The 16,655-nt window shown below is 38.5% G+C and overlaps 1 protein-coding gene across 1 annotated transcript in view; it reads right to left on the bottom strand.

Annotated features, from left to right (window-relative positions):
* Positions 1-16,655, bottom strand: part of CPNE4 (copine 4) — a 457,901-nt gene that overhangs the window by 81,023 nt on the left and 360,223 nt on the right. The window contains exon 11 of the mRNA XM_063452171.1: positions 12,181-12,314. Coding sequence (XP_063308241.1) covers positions 12,181-12,314 — 134 coding nt within the window. The remainder of the gene's footprint in view (positions 1-12,180; positions 12,315-16,655) is intronic.

Genomic DNA, 16,655 nt, shown 5'->3' with positions numbered 1-16,655 from the left:
TCCCCCCTCCCAGGCATAATGTAAGAAAGGAGGGGGGATATTAAGCAATCTGCCCCACCTCCACTGGACCACCAGGGAAGGCAGCAGCAGCAAGGTCCCCCCTCCCTACATAAGGTAAGAAGGGTGGGGGATTATTTACTAAACGGCCCCCACACAATACACACAATCCCCCAAACATACAGCACACACACAGCACCCACATACAGCACACACACAGCACCCTCACACATACACACTAACAGCACCCTCACACACACATCACCCTTACACACACACACACACACACACACTAACAGCACCCTCACACACACACATCACCCTCACACACACACATCACCCTTACACACATACACACACAGCACCCTTGCACACACACACAGCACCCTTGCACACACACACAGCACCCTTGCACACACACACAGCACCCTTACACACACAGCACCCTTACACACACATATATTGCGCCCTTACACACATAGCGCCCTTACACATACAGCACCCTTACACCCACAGCGTCCTTACACACACAGCGCCCTTACACACACAGCACCCTAACACACATCGCCTTCACACACACACAGCGCCTACACACACACACAGCAGTATATGTGTGTGTATGTGTATGTGTGTGTGTGTATATATATATATATATATATATATATATATACTCGGCGTGTGTGTTTATGCTTTAGGGTGCACACCATTATACAATAGGCTGCGCACGCCTATGGTTGTCACCTGAAAAGATACAATAAAATATGTACAAAAATGTGAGGGGTGTACTCACTTTTGTGAGATACTGTATATATAAAAAAAACCTATATCATCCAAGGCAAATAAAAATAAGATTCTAGAAAAAAATAAAACAGAAAAACAAACCATATCACATAAAACAAAAATACCTACCACAATGTTCCTTAAATGGTATACCAATACCCAATAAACAGAAATACATGAAAAATGTGACAAAGGGAAGCAAGAAGGATAAAAACCCAGAACCTTTCAACTACAAAGCCTTTTCTGAATACTCTTTTGGTTTCTTTTTCTAAGAAGAAAATGGGACCAAGAATTAAACTGAAGGGAAAAGGAAAATTAGATAAGCCTTTTATTAACAGCAATTAGTATGCAGCTTGTGTCCTTTGACAAAATAGAAACATTTTTTTCTAAGAAGCATCAATCTTTCAAAATTTCTTGGGTAATGCAATAATAGAACACATGGAAGACTACTTGTAACAATAGTGAGTTAAGCAAAATACCAAATTTGTGGTCCCTACCTAAACCCTGGATGTAATATACATTTTTCAGGTTGGAGTAAGTTGTTCTCTTGGATGCCAGAGGAGTAACATCATAGTAACATCATTTATCATATATAATCATTATGTAAAGCATTGCAGTTTTTTTAATGCAATACTTACATTACAGGGTAAACTCCACCTCAAGTGACTGTCAGTATGACAGCCACTAAAGGCGCTTTCGCAGCACTGACTGAGTAAAACTTGGCCACGTGACGCGGAAGCTCCCGCAGGAAAGCATTGTTTCAATGCTTTCTGTGACGAGACCAATCTCGCCACATTGCATTGGAGGAGCCTGGTTTCCCGCCTGCTGCCTTTGGATTATGGACCGGCAGTTAAACAGTTAATTTTACTGTGCAGAAAGGTTTATTCCTTCCTTTCTGCACAGCCGTTTGGTAGATTCTATCTACCGAACAAACAGCCTTTTTTCAACCTCCCCAGAGCCGTGGGAAGCCGGCCGGCGCCGTTAATTGGCCACCCAGAAGTTGGAGTGCGCCCTCCATTTACCTCCCTGAAGCTGCGGTTAACCGCGGCTTAACGAGCGTGTGCTGGCAATTGACCACCCAGTAGCTGCGGTTAACCGCAGCATAATTGATTGTTACTGGGGGGTCGCGGTTACACCTAGCCGCCACAAGATGGCGGTGTTCTGGAGCTCCCCGGGCAGCCAGCGCTTTTCTGCCCGGCTTTCCTACGCCAAACCCGGACACTGTGTCAGCTAAGCACCGCTGAGCCTCCAGCCCCTGGTTCTAATTCGTACTGATTTAACGAATGTATGTAAATTCGGTATTTTATGTTGGAGGAATGTTTTAACCCAGATAGCTATGCCATGGAGCCTATTCGTGTAATTAAAGACTTTGGCTCCATGGCAATTAAACTGTATTCGTGTGGTCTGAGTGCCATTCGCCGAATAATGTGCACTCAGACCTGAGCTATCTGGGGATATGTTACATGTCTGTGTTTTATGTGCAAAAAGTAACTTTGTGTATTTTAAAGTAATATTGTATCTTGTGTTCATCACGTGCATAATGGAGTCTTGCCTCTGTCCTGGGAGATAATTGAAATACTTCTTGATTATCTCCAGGGCAGAGAGGAGGAAGCCAGGATGCATTGTGGGAAAATATTGTGCCTGTATGTCCGAAAATGATACATGTCTGTCTTTTGTTACAGTCTCCCATTTGGTCCCCTAGGGGAGTGTCCACCAGGTGGGAGACTTGCATAAATACTGGGCAGGTAGCCCTCAATAAACAGACCACTGCTTGACCCTCAACACGGATCCTTGTCTCGTTCTTGGGGGGATTCACTGTATGCTGATAGAGACTGATTGCCAGGAGTGTAAGCCGCTTGGGAGCTTTTCCTGTTTGTCTGCTAGCAGCTATTCGTGAGGTTCCAGTTCAGGAGTTTGGAGTGCTACCTTATTCCCTTGTATGCAGTTTGGGAGTTTGGTGCATTCACTTATATCCAATTCGTGAGCTTTGGTGATTCTACAGTAGCTGTGCCTGTCTTTGAAAAGGGGATTATCGCCTAAACGATTTTAACCCCTTGTCTGCTGAAACGGTCCGTTACACTTTCCTATGTTGACGTTTGAATGTGCATGCAGCACTTGCCACGCATGCACATTAGGTCCCCGGTGCTCCTCTATTAGGAGTATTGGATTGTTCATCGGCAGAGGAGACCATGTTTTCTCATTGATGTCGCAGGAGGCAGAAAGATGAGCAGCAGCGCGGGAGCCACGATATTGGAAAAAGTAAGACCCTGGATGATAACCTGAATAAGAGTAGGAACAGGAACATTATAGCGTTAGGAGTGCAGATTTGTATACCTAACACTATAGTATTCCTTTAATGAGACTAAAAAAAAAAAGAAACAAATAAAGATTCTAGTGTGTGTTTTTGTAGCAAAATGAAAGGCCACCAGAAATAAGGGCTAAGGCTGCCACACAGGAAATCATATATACTTCATGGAGTGAATGTTTTAAGGTTACACAAAAGAGTTGTTAACAAGGAACGTGTGTTGATTCAGTAACAACAAACCACATCATGAGACATTGATCTAAGTGTGGAAGATAAAGTATTCCCAGCTAATAGGGAAATAATCACAGCAGAATAAAATAGACATATATTATTATATCACACTATAAAGTGAAGACATATTACTGTGAAAAATGTCTTATGTGTTCCAAACTCAAAAGAGAGTACCCCTCTTCAAATGGTAACATGTAATTGCTGATCTTCAATGACTACTCCGGATACACAATTACATGTCTTAAGAGGTCCAACATGAGAAGCTGGAAAGTCTTCAACTTTGTAGCTGTCTCCATCAACAAACCCCCATGAAAACAAAGAACATTCTATAGAAAGGAAAAATAAAACAGTCTAGTGGAAATGACCAAATTATGTGCTGTCACATGCCAAGCTATCCATAAATAACTGAAGAAACCTTTAACAACATTACAACACAACAGGCTACTATTAAAGGCTATCCACTGCATCAATAGGTTATGGGATGTTTAAAGAACAACATGAATCACATCTTGGTATATGGATTTATAACACATCTTATCTCTAAATTCAATGTGAAGTTGGAGGATTGACCTGTAAAGACATGCTAATTGGCTACAGTGGTCCAAGTAAGGCATACAAAAAAACTGAATGGGATGTTGCATATACTTTACAATACACTGTCTTACATATTTTCTTTTAAAACATACCCATATGATTTATGATATCCAAATGCACACAAGCATACATAAAATATATACTCTTACTTATAAAAAGGTTTTTGCATATCACTGTATGTTACATTATATATGCATATTACATTACATATGCTCGTTATATACACAGGAAAGCACAAGCACTTATATACAATATAGAACAATATAATACAAGGTCCAAAAAAAAAGATAATACTCTGTTGGCATGGAACTGATGCTGCCCAAGTTACCTAAAAAATGTATGTGGACCAAGCAGCATTCTTGGTCATAGGAGAATAGAAGTTTATGAGACTCTCAAAATGACAGCTAATTACACTAATGAAGTTGGTGAAGTTTTAATGTGATGAGCCTGCACTGGTAAAGAACCTGCTCACTGTAGCAGCTTGACACAGTAAAGCCCACAGCTGATGACAAATCCCGAGAAGTCGAATTGCCAATTACTATTTCTGGTTGTGAGCTGTAAGTTCATGAAGGAAAACATTGATAGACAGGTCCTGCTTCCCATGTGGCCCTGAATTAATTCCACCATTCATCTTGAGCTTTTCTCATGTCAGCTGGCCACTAGACAAGTGGGATTTCCAGCCTTGTCTTTCAAATGAAAGAATGTGGTATGGCTACTAATGACTAATCTGGTTGCAGTAGTTTGTGGTAAGGGAGTATAATGGGCATATCTAATATTACATATTCCTAGAACACTTCATGACTCTTCTATCATTTGTTCTGCTTTCTATAACATGTGCATGCTGATTGATCCCTCCAAAGACAGTTGTTAGCAAAATATTCTGTTTCTCAAGTTCTCTCAATGGTATTCTTTAAACACAAACGCGAGCATTTTGATTAGTCATAGGATTTGTGTGTTTTGTATTACCAAAACTAGGTCTTCAGGAATGACCTTGACATACTCTAATGCCATCCTAAGGAAGTATTGCTTCCTAATCAATATCTTCTATCCTCATTTGTACATTTGATCTTGCAGCACAAGGCAAGCAAAGAAAATAAGTAAAATTTGTATTATTAGTTTGCTATTGTTAGACGCAAAGAACACAGCAGATGGAACATGTATTTATGGGAAGCTAGTTCGTAATCACATAAGTGCTGAGCTAAGGCAAGGAAATTCTCTCTGATGTAAATACGCAACACACTGAAAGAACAGCGTGTTACTGTCAAATACCATACATATTAACATGTCAGTATCACTGGTTATATTTCCATATTCTTAATGGAATTCTGCCTTTACAAATCAAATGCCAGTTTAAAAAAAAAAAACTGATTTATTTATAGTCTGCTAGTCAAATTTTAGATATTGAATACATAACAGTACACTACCAGTACTGAGTTGCTAAACTCGTTCATTCTGTGTAGAAGCCATTTTGAAGGAGGTGGCCAGTTAACGCATTATCTTTTTACATTTATTCATGTCTTTAAAATGATAGACGAAGATACAAACAGACGTATTCCATCATAGGCAAGGTTTGAAATGCATACAAACAGGTCTTATCATTTATGTCAGTTCCTTGTCACAACATCGTTTCTCTTTGCCATGAAGTCCGCAGGAAAGATGTACCACATTGCTCCCAAATGTGCCTCTTCGGTAGGTGAAGTACCTATTGTGGGCCAATTACAACTCACACTGTTTCTCTAATGTGCATACTCTGAGAGTGATTTAAAAAAATACTGCAATTCTAGGACAGTCTGTAGGCTTTCATTCAGGCAGCTCAGAACAAGAGCTCCAAATTACCTGCATTAATTTTGTCCAACTTGTTTGTTGTGCATCATGTACCCAAATTGAACTGAACTTTCTCTCCTTCCAGGAGCCGAACTGTGTACCATGCATTCGACACTTGGCTGTCAGAGCACTCTAATTGGTTGGCTTACTAACCAACCAATCAGAGCACTGTTGCTGACATTACATACCATGGGACATTTAGTTATAGTTACATAGTTTAAAGCCTTTATAGCTTTCCCCGCTTTAAGAGCTCAGCCTGTGGCGAGCCATCGCGGGGTGAAGAATAGTTATTATATATGTGCTTAAGATATTTTTTGTCGTTTTTACTTATCTAGCAAATCATTTTTTTTTTCATTTTCATTAGTTGTGTTGGGATTTATGGATTTTTTAAGGATATTGATTGGCACCTTTGCTGAGAAGATATATAACATGCTGCCCAACCAACAAATATCTAAAGCACAGACACATATAAACCACACTTGTAATAACTGGATTTATAGAAATTGCCTATATAGTAATATAAACAAATAAAACATTGCCTATGTGAAATTAAATTAAGTATGTATACTGAAATGTATATATAAAAATATTTAATAAATGAAAATGATAAAATAATTAGAAAAAATGAACAAAATGTATGAAAAAGATACAAAAAAAACCAATATAAAATACAGACAAATTATAAAGAAAAACGGAAAACATACATGAAAAAATGAAAGAAAGGAAAACAGAAAACATTAATATGTAAGTATGGATATAAAAAAAGGAATATGAATAAAACATATGATGAACATGAAAAAAATCTAAAGAACAAAATGAATGAAAAATGAATAAGTAAATAAAAATAGAAATCGAGTGTGAAACACATACTGGGACGCACAACATCACCGTGCGCCATGCGCATGCGCAGTGATCTGCACATAATGATGAGGATGCTCCACCCCAGCGGTCGCCGCTGCCAAACGAAGAGTAAACACCCATGCCAACCGGACTACTTCCAGCCATCCCCCCACCTTGGGAGGAAAAACATCTGCCCCACCCCCCCCGGGAACACCCTGCGGCCTACTCAACAGCCTGGAGGCCCACTCACCTGGGCCCCGGGTCGTACGTGGCGGGTCCACATGAGCTTTAGTAAGCTCTGTTCTTTTTATTATTTTAGTTTAGTAGATAATCCCCTTTCTCTCTTTCTCTCTCTTTTTCTTTTATTGAGGCAACATAGGAATTATGAGTTAATGTAGGTACACATGGATAAGTATATGTCCCGACAATCTGTTTTTTATATATACATATATCTCTATCTATCTATCTATCTATCTATATATATATATATATATATATATATATATATATATATATAAAATAAAGGGAACACAAAAATAACACATCCTAGATTTGAATGAATTAAATATTCTTCTGAAATACTTTGTTCTTTACATAGTTGAATGTGCTGACAACAAAATCACACCAAAATAAAAAAATGGAAATCAAAATTTTCATCCCATGGAGGTCAGAATTTGGAGTCACACTCAAAATAAAGGGAAAAACACACTACAGGCTGATCTTTGATGTAATGTCCTTAAAACAAGTCAAAATGAGGCTCAGTAGTATGTGTGGCCTCCACGTGCCTGTATGACCTCCCTACAATGCCTGTGCATGCTCCTGATGAGGTGGTGGATGGTCTCCTGAGGGATCTCCTCCCAGACCTGGACTAAAGTATCTGCCAACTCCTGGACAGTCTGTGGTGCAACGTGACGTTGGTGGATGGAGCGAGACATGATGTCCCAGATGTGCTCATTTGGATTCAGGTCAGGGGAACGGGCGGGCCAGTCCATAGCATCAATGCCTTCATCTTGCAGGAACTGCGGACACACTCCAGCCACATGAGGTCTAGCATTGTCTTGCATTAGGAGGAACCCAGGGCCAACCGCACCTGCATATGGTCTCACAAGGGGTCTGAGGATCTCATCTCGGTACCCAATGGCAGTCAGGCTACCTCTGGCCAGCACATGGAGGGCTGTGCGGCCCCCCAAAAAATGCCACCCCACACCATTACTGACCCACTGCCAAACCGGTCGTGCTGGAGGATGTTGCAGGCAGCAGAACGTTCTCCACGGCGTCTCCAGACTCTGTCACGTCTGTCACATGTGCTCAGTGTAAACCTGCTTTCATCTGTGAAGAGCACAGGGCGCCAGTGGCGAATTTGCCAATCTTGGTGTTCTCTGGCAAATGCCAAACGTCCTGCACGGTGTTGGGATGTAAGCAGCACAACCCCCCCCTGTGGACGTCGGGCCCTCATACCACCCTCATGGAGTCTGTTTCTGACCGTTTGAGCAGACACATGCACATTTGTGGCCTGCTGGAGGTCATTTTGCAGGGCTCTGACAGTGCTCCTCTTGTTCCTCCTGGCACAAAGGCGGAGGTAGCGGTCCTGCTGCTGGGTTGTTGCCCTCCTACAGCCTCCTCCACGTCTCCTGATGTACTAGCCTGTTTCCTGTTAGCGCCTCCATGCTCTGGACTCTACGCTGACAGACACAGCAAACCTTCTTGCCACAGCTCACATTGATGTGCCATCCTGGATGAGCTGCACTACCTGAGCCACTTGTGTGGGTTATAGACTCCGTCTCATGCTACCACTAGAGTGAAAGCACCGCCAGCATTCAAAAGTGACCAAAACATCAGCCAGGAAGCATAGGAACTGAGAAGTGGTCTGTGGTCACCACCTGCAGAACCACTCCATCATTGGAGGTGTCTTGCTAATTGCCTATAATTTCCGCCTGTTGTCTATCCCATTTGCACAACAGCATGTGAAATTGATTGTCACTCAATGTTGCTTCCTAAGTGGACAGTTTGATTTCACAGAAGTGTGATTAACTTGAAGTTACATTGTGTTGTTTAAGTGTTCCCTTAATTTTTTTGAGCAGTGTATATATACATATATAATTATCCAATATTTTGCCATTTGACACATTTTAACAAGCTTTCTCTGTTCTTTTTACTATTCTAATTTAGTAGATAACCCCCCCTTACCCCCTCTTTTTTTTCTTTTATTGAGATAATATGAGCACTGCAGGTTAATGCTGTTATACATGGGTATGTATGTGTCCTAAGAATTTACTTTTAACATATATAATGATTCTTTATTTTTTATAATTTAAAAAAGTGATGTTTAGGAGTTAATCCCTCTTTTATTCCATTGCGCTTACCATGATAATCTATGTTCTTTTTATATACATTCCTGTCTTTGTTTTTATAAGGTACTGTATAGATTATAATGATCAAAAAATGTGTACCTTATATGTATTATATACAGCAAAAACTGACTTATAATATACTACTAGCATGATTCTCTATGAGCTGTAAATGAGTGTAGCTGCTACAAACTTCCCTCGCCCCCATTACGAACTTTTAACCAATCAGAAACTTGAATGGGTGGAGTGAACATATTCAGAAGGAGGTGGGAAGCACCATGACGTTGTCTGAGGAAGTCTAAAGCACAGGAGGCGGGCGAAACTCGTCACGTGATACGCCATCAGGAGGCGGAGCCGGAAACTGGCATCTTGACGAAACCAGGACGTAACACATGCAAGTTTGCGTTTTATGCTAAAATTGAGCTTTGTTGTGGGATTACTATATGGTATAACCCACCAATGCTTTGAGTAAGCCATTTTAATTGTTTTATATATAATAAAATTTGTTCTTATACTATGCCATTGGAGTTTCCTGGTTCTGTCATCCCTGCAGCTATTTCACATTAAAAATGCCATCTTTTGGGTATTAAAGCCTTAAAAATCTTCAAGCCTGAGCATTGTGGGAGTCATTCCCTCTCAAGTTGAGCCTTTCTCACCACGAACCAGGGTTGATAGGGCTCTGGTAAATGTGCATGTAACCCTCATATATGTATATGAAGCACAGTGTATTATAAAAAGGATAATCTAAGGACATATAAATAAATGGTAGGTAACTGGATCTTAACGAAGTATAAAAAAGTTTGATAATCAGAAAAAATCACAATGGGCTGCTTCACAGCACAGAGATGAGTGACTAATAAGGTTATGCCAAATAAAATAAGGGTGTGTGTGAGCGCTCCCAAATAACCCTAGACACGTACCAATTACGAGAGAGTAATAAGACTCTTATGTATACTAAATATATTTAATCAGATAATGCCGCGTGTAAAACAAAAGATGTCTACTGACTGTTATCTAAAATCAATTTATCAAATCCAATGAGTAAATACATGATTTGTAAACTAAAAAGAATTGAATAAAACAATAGGAACAATAAAGCATTCCATATAAACAACTCCAAGAATGAATTAATCAGGGTAAACAATTCATAAAACCGTCTGGACTACTATGAGAGTGTACAAAAATACAATTATTGATTTATAAAATAAGTGCACTAAAAATTGGATACATTATTATATATGTTAACCTATGGATGTATTGCATAATGAGACGTGGATTTAATAACATATATTATACTGTAACTCAGAGATGGCAGACATCTGGACAGGCCTTCCTTGATGGCTCTGAGTGGTATGAGATGGCAAGGGAATAGAGGTGAAGATTTAATTAAAGTTCCACAGGTATAACTAGTATATCTGGATATACCTTGTCTAACACTCTCACCTGCAGCGCCAGAAGAGGGGTCTTGTCATAGATACAGGTAGATAAAGGGTTAAAAGCCTTTGCCTTAGTTAAGTCCTTCCACATCTGCAGGGGTTAAAGGTAAGAATTGTCTCTCTCCTTACTCCTGTCTGCAATCTGTTGCAGTTTCACACGACTTCCTTTTTTTATTTCCCAGTTCAAGCTAATCTTGCATATTTTAGATAAGACGTGCTATACATGCGCAGTAGACTAACTAACAGCAATCCATAATGTTATATGAATAATTATACTTTTTGCACTGAAACTTCTACAATTGGTTAATGTTGCCTTTTGTTGTATACACCCCTAAGAAAACTGTGTTTTATATATACAATGAACACGCATTAAAATCTTCAAATACTTTTTGATCTCTATAATGACTGGTGGGGTCATTGAGTATTCCCTGCAGTGAATTTACACAGAGACAAGGAAAGCAGAACGTGATAGTCCATGGTAGCATAAGGGTTTCCAGACCCAGTGATGTTGATTATACAGCCTAACAACTTAAATTAGATTTTTAACATTATGGGAGTCAAGCAACTGTATATAAATTAAGGAACTTTCCAATTCTGTCCACATCCAGCAACTTTCATCTATATCCTCTTACTTTTAACTATGCCTGCTCCCATTCTGACCCACTTACAATTGAATATTACTGCTTTAAATGGTATGGTATTAGAAAATTGGGCAGACTAGATGGGCCAAATGGTTCTTATCTGCCGTCACATTCTATGTTTCTATGTTTGGCTGTAGAAATGTGTCCATTGCCTCAAAGATAATTCCATTCTGACTACAGGGTTAAATTTGCTGTTCATTAGTGTGTAGTTTTATAAAAAATTACCCAACGCCACTTTACCACATACATTTAGATGGACATTTACAAACCAAAGAGAGATCAGTTAAAATACAACTTGACCCTTTCCCTTCATTAAGGCATAGGACCTTTATTTTAAAGTTAACAACGCTTGAACAGAATGTCTTGAAGGACAGTTCCAAAGCGTGACAGGATGGACCAACGCACACTGCAACCTTTAGTGTTTGCAGTTTGTGCTACCTACACCTGAAACTAAATAGAGATAGGTATTAAAAGGTAGAGTGAGTCCCTTTCATGATACAAAAAATTGTGTTATTCGGTAAGATTACAATGTTAAATGGTGATCAGATACATTTTATGTATATTTATGGGAACTAGACCAGAAACATCTACAAACAAAAGCAAGAAATCACTCAGAGATTTATATAGAAGTTCACTTCTGATATTTAATAATGTCATTTTACAAATGTTATGTTTGTAATTTGAATTCAGAAATCTACTTAATGTCATTACTACTTGTGAGTAAAAAAAAAAAAAAAAAAAAAGGAAAATAAATCCTTTGAAAATTCCAATAAATAATACAAAATAAATAAATAAATAAAACAACTTGTAAGGTTCGGTAACCTGTCTTTTCAGTAAGTATAATCTAAAAGCTCCACAACCCAAGAGGAAATGTATCTAAACCAAATGCATTATTTAAGACATATGGAAATGTTTTACATGGAGTATACTATACTAAAATAATTATTACATTCTTACGTATTTAGAAATACTAGTTGTGTATGTTTAGATTTTGCTATTTGTTCCAGATCAGTTACACTGTTATGAAGGACCAATATCTCAAGTGCCTCTGTGGATAAACATCTTTTTTCCAGCGTGAGTCTTACAATTACAAGAAAAGCTGCTATCAGGACACAGTAAACAATTACAGAGTTCTTATAATTACTTCCCCTGAGAAGAGGACTGCCACAAGCATTATCTTTTACCTGTCATAGTCTTGGCAAATTTCTCCAACAGCAACCAGTGCTTTGAGATACTCATTTGGCTGGTATGGGTGGATGTAGTGCAGGGAGCAGCTGTTTCGAGGGTCGCCGTTAGATGCTGTAAAATCGATAGCTACCTAAAGAAAATGAAAGCATAGTTTTTATTGTACTAATCGCATCAAATTGTATAATGTAAGAAGGTACCATTATAAAGAGACCATTTATTACATTATGTTGTGCGATATTCATATATTATACAACAAAAATGCCCACTTAAAAAACAAAGATATAATAAGATAATAAGTACCAAAGTTAAAGGAAAGATACAATGTCAGAAAAGCAGCAGGGTGCTGTGTAAAGCAGGGGGGTTACATGGGTCTGCCTTTTGTCATAAGATGTAAGCAAGCCCTTATGTATATGTGGTATCATTGTACACGGGCAGGCTATTGTATAGGTTTTTTATAAATACTTTCATTAATTTATAGAATTCTATATTACGGTATTTCAGGTAAAACATTTATAGCATATAAAATCCTCTTATAAGAATAACGTGCTTTATATTTACATTTGAATAAGTGTAATGTGCAAACTATAAAGCACAATCATAACTAATATGTGCATTACTTAACTATATATATATATATATTCTTTTTCAAGTGGAAGAGAAAGAACACTAATAGTTCTGACTAATTCTTTCAACATAATTACAAACATTTACACAAAGGGTTTTTTTTTTTTTTTCCATAATTGCCCTGTTGATATACCACGATAGACACAAGGATAAAGGCAGACTAACATTTCAGTGATTTTATTTTTCTTCCTTTGTTTTACTCAGATGACAGTTTTATAAATTGTATGATATTGTCTCTGTTCCCGTTGTTGCTGTTGTTTTTCTGCCTGGGAAAGCAGGAAGGGCTTGGTTGTGTCTCTAAACAAGAAGAGGAATCGGTGTCCGTTGAGACATCCGTTCCACAGCAAAGGAGACAGTTTCTGCTGTTTACAGGTGACCCAAACATTGACACAAATTTCTCCATAGATTTTTCTGTGCTAAACTTTGTGATGCAGAATTCTTCATTTATCAGCTTTAAAGATATTTGGAGGTATAATCTGACATGTCCCATTGAAATGTTTTCTACTTTCAGCAAGTTCTGACAAGGTGAATTCAAAGTGGATTTTAAATTTAAGGTCAACATTGCCAGACTGGAAAGATTCTCTAAGTCCGGCTACTCTGGACTTAAATTTTGAATTCACGTTGAATTCATTTTGAATTCTCATTTTAATAAATAACCCTGTCAGTGTTTAATTATCGATTCTCGGGTTGTTTGCATTGTGGACATATTGTAACGCAAGACATCATAATTTTCTTAATTTCAGAGGCAGTCATTTTTCTTGATTAGCACGCACTCACTATTACGTAAGATATTTTCCATACCTTCGTATCCCTGCTTATACTTATCTTCTTATGTCAATAACATGGCTGTAAATTAACACTTGATCCTCTTTGGATGTGTTTGTTTCAATATTGCTGTTTCGAAATATCTCCTAGGTTTATACTTGGTTTTGTAAGATTCATGTAATAGCATTTAGCAACATTACCAATTTATTTCACATGACAGAACAGGATATTTCCCTTTGTTAATCCTATATTCACTCCACCAATTTCAACCATCCAACATCTGTTTCTGGAGTAGATCCAAAAGAAGGCAAACAAAATAATCCAGTTTGGGTGATGGGTAGCCATTTTGAATTACTGTCAAGGATAAATCATCCTTTAATTATGTTCAGGGAAACCCAAATCAATTCAAGCGCTTGGAGAAGCAATAAGGCACACAACGCGTGGTGATAGTTGTTAATCCAGAAGAATTGCTTCTAGCTTTAATTGGGGACAATTAGTTTATACAGTGGGGGATATGTGCTTACGTGCAAAACATATTTACTGTTTTTTTAAACAGTCATAGGAAAGGAATGCAAGAAGAGACATATTTCTAAATGTAAGTTATAAGCAGTGATAAGCAGTTTACAGAAGTACTCCGGTGGGGGCTAGTTGTTGTAAGAACAATGTAACTTAATGTAGGACAAAGTTAATTTAAGCATAAAGCATTACATGAGTCCAAGTTAGCCAATTTTTATATAGGCTAGCCATTTATAGCCTACAAGCTTGAGCCTTGGAATCAAGGTGCATTCCTTCACAATCACTCAGGGTCATTCACTAAAGTGAGAATTTCCAGAGATTCAAAATGAATTAAAATTGAATTTCAACATTTTGGCCAAAATAGTTGATTTAGAAAAAAATCCAAATCAATATTATTTTCATTTTGGCTATTTTGGCATTAAATTTGAAATTCACTTTGCTTTCACTAAGAATTTCTGGCAATTCTTTTTCTTTTTTTTGTTTAAATTTGTTTATTGTTTTTCAATCATCATAAGAGGATACAGAAAAGAAAGAGGGTAAGGTAACATACTCTATTTGCATGTAGCATAAATAAAATTTCCCCACGCAGGAGGACCAACATGTACATTACAAGTTTTATTAATGTAATAACGACCCATGTGTATACCTTTTCTCAATGCATTATGCTTACTCTCTTGATTTTTTAGAGGTGTATATTAGCGTATGGGTACACTTAAGGAAGTAAGGGACCCTTCATCTTTGGGTATGATTTGTTATCGTTGTTTGTGTTTCCCCATGCTTAAGATGAAACATGTACCTTTGAACACAACCTTATCATGTCTTCTTCTTGTTTTAAAACTTTTAGTCAGCTTCTTGAATTGTAATCTATCAAGATTCACTAGGATGTGGTCCATTTAAGAGGCTACCATATCCTTGTGTCGTCCCTCTTTATAATGTCGAAAGGGGTCTGTTCTAATGTTAGTGTGTACTAACCTTAACTGCATTTCACTTTGCACAAGCGTTTAAGAGAGGTGGTATTAAGTAGCTTTGTGAGTTTTAAAACTATATATTTTTTGTGTGTGCAATGTTCCCTTAATCTGTATTTTGTATATATGCAGCAGCAAAACTGCTAAGAAATGCATGTTCTCGGTGTGCCCCATGTACCACCCCCTTTTTTTTTTTGTACATGTGCTTGACAAAGGTTGAAATGCTTCTTGCTTACTGTTAGTTCCTAATAAAATCACAGTGCTTGTTCAATTTTGAGGTTTGCATGCCAGTTCTTCATTTTGAAAAAGGAATAAACTCCCAGATCAGTGAAGATGTCGTCCAGAAATGAGACAGTTGATAATACTTATCTCCCTAAGAGATTATATATTGGTCAACATTATTATTCATGGCTTCCAGCCTGCTACTGCTTATCCTCAATATACACTGATCAGCCACAGCATTAAAACCACCTGCCTAATATCCCTCTCGTGCTGCCAAAACAGTTTTGATGAGTCGAGGCATGAATTTCACAAGACCTCTGAATGTGTCCTGTGGTATTTGGCACCAAAACATTAGTAGCAGATCCTGCAAGTTGTGAGGTGGGGCCTCCATGGATTAGAGGTGTAGTTCCAGCACAGATGTTCAATCAGATTGAGATCTAGGGAATTTGAATTTGAATTTGTGCAAGGCAACACCTTGAATATCCAGAGCCTAACACTGCTTCTATCGGCCGGAACTCTTTCCATAGTGCATCCTGTTGCCATCTCTTTCCTAGATAAATGATGCACATTCACCCGGCTATTAGAGATGTCCCGAATAGTTTGCTGGCGAATAGTTCCCGGTGAACATAGTTTGTTCGCGTTCGCCACGGCGGGCGAACATATGCGATGTTCGGTCTGCCCCCTATTCGTCATCATTGAGTAAACTTTGGCCCTGTACCTCACAGTCAGCAGACATATTCCAGCCAATCAGCAGCAGACCCTCCCTCCCAGACCCTCCCACCTCCTGGACAGCATCCATTTTAGATTCATTCGGAAGCTGCATTCTTTTTTTTTTTTTATTCTTTTTTTTTGAAGTGCAGTGAACATACACGTAGTGACAATGACATATGGTGCAATGCAAAACGTTGGAATACAGACTTAGAGTTATGAAACAAAATGTCAAGAGGAACTGCACATTTTTAAAATATAAAACAATCATGCTAGGTAAACTTGTCTTGATATAAGTGAAAAGCATGGCATAGGGAAATCGCCAGAGTGTTCGTAAGTTTTAATACACATGAATACACATGCTTGAACTGAAGAGGGGTAAGGGGATTAACACCACCAGTTATAGATCAACATGTGTGAATCAGAATATCAAAACTATAAATAAGTAGACTAAATAACCTCATAGTGAGTGCTGTTAAATGCTAGACTACTGACTACACCTCATAACAAGGGCATTTTAGATTCTCAGCAGCAGAGATGTTTTAGCCAATTCCTCTGACATGCTTCAGAGAGTGGTCGTCTCTACTCGCATCCATGTGCCGCTTAGTAGTGCTTCCACCGCCTGCCGGGTGCACCAGAGGATCGCTCAGACCACGAGGGTCAGCAGGTCG

The sequence above is a fragment of the Pelobates fuscus genome, chromosome 4 (assembly GCF_036172605.1).
Source record: "Pelobates fuscus isolate aPelFus1 chromosome 4, aPelFus1.pri, whole genome shotgun sequence".
Taxonomy (NCBI): domain Eukaryota; kingdom Metazoa; phylum Chordata; class Amphibia; order Anura; family Pelobatidae; genus Pelobates; species Pelobates fuscus.
Note: the sequence above shows the minus strand (reverse complement) of the source record. Positions and strands in the feature narration are given on the sequence as shown.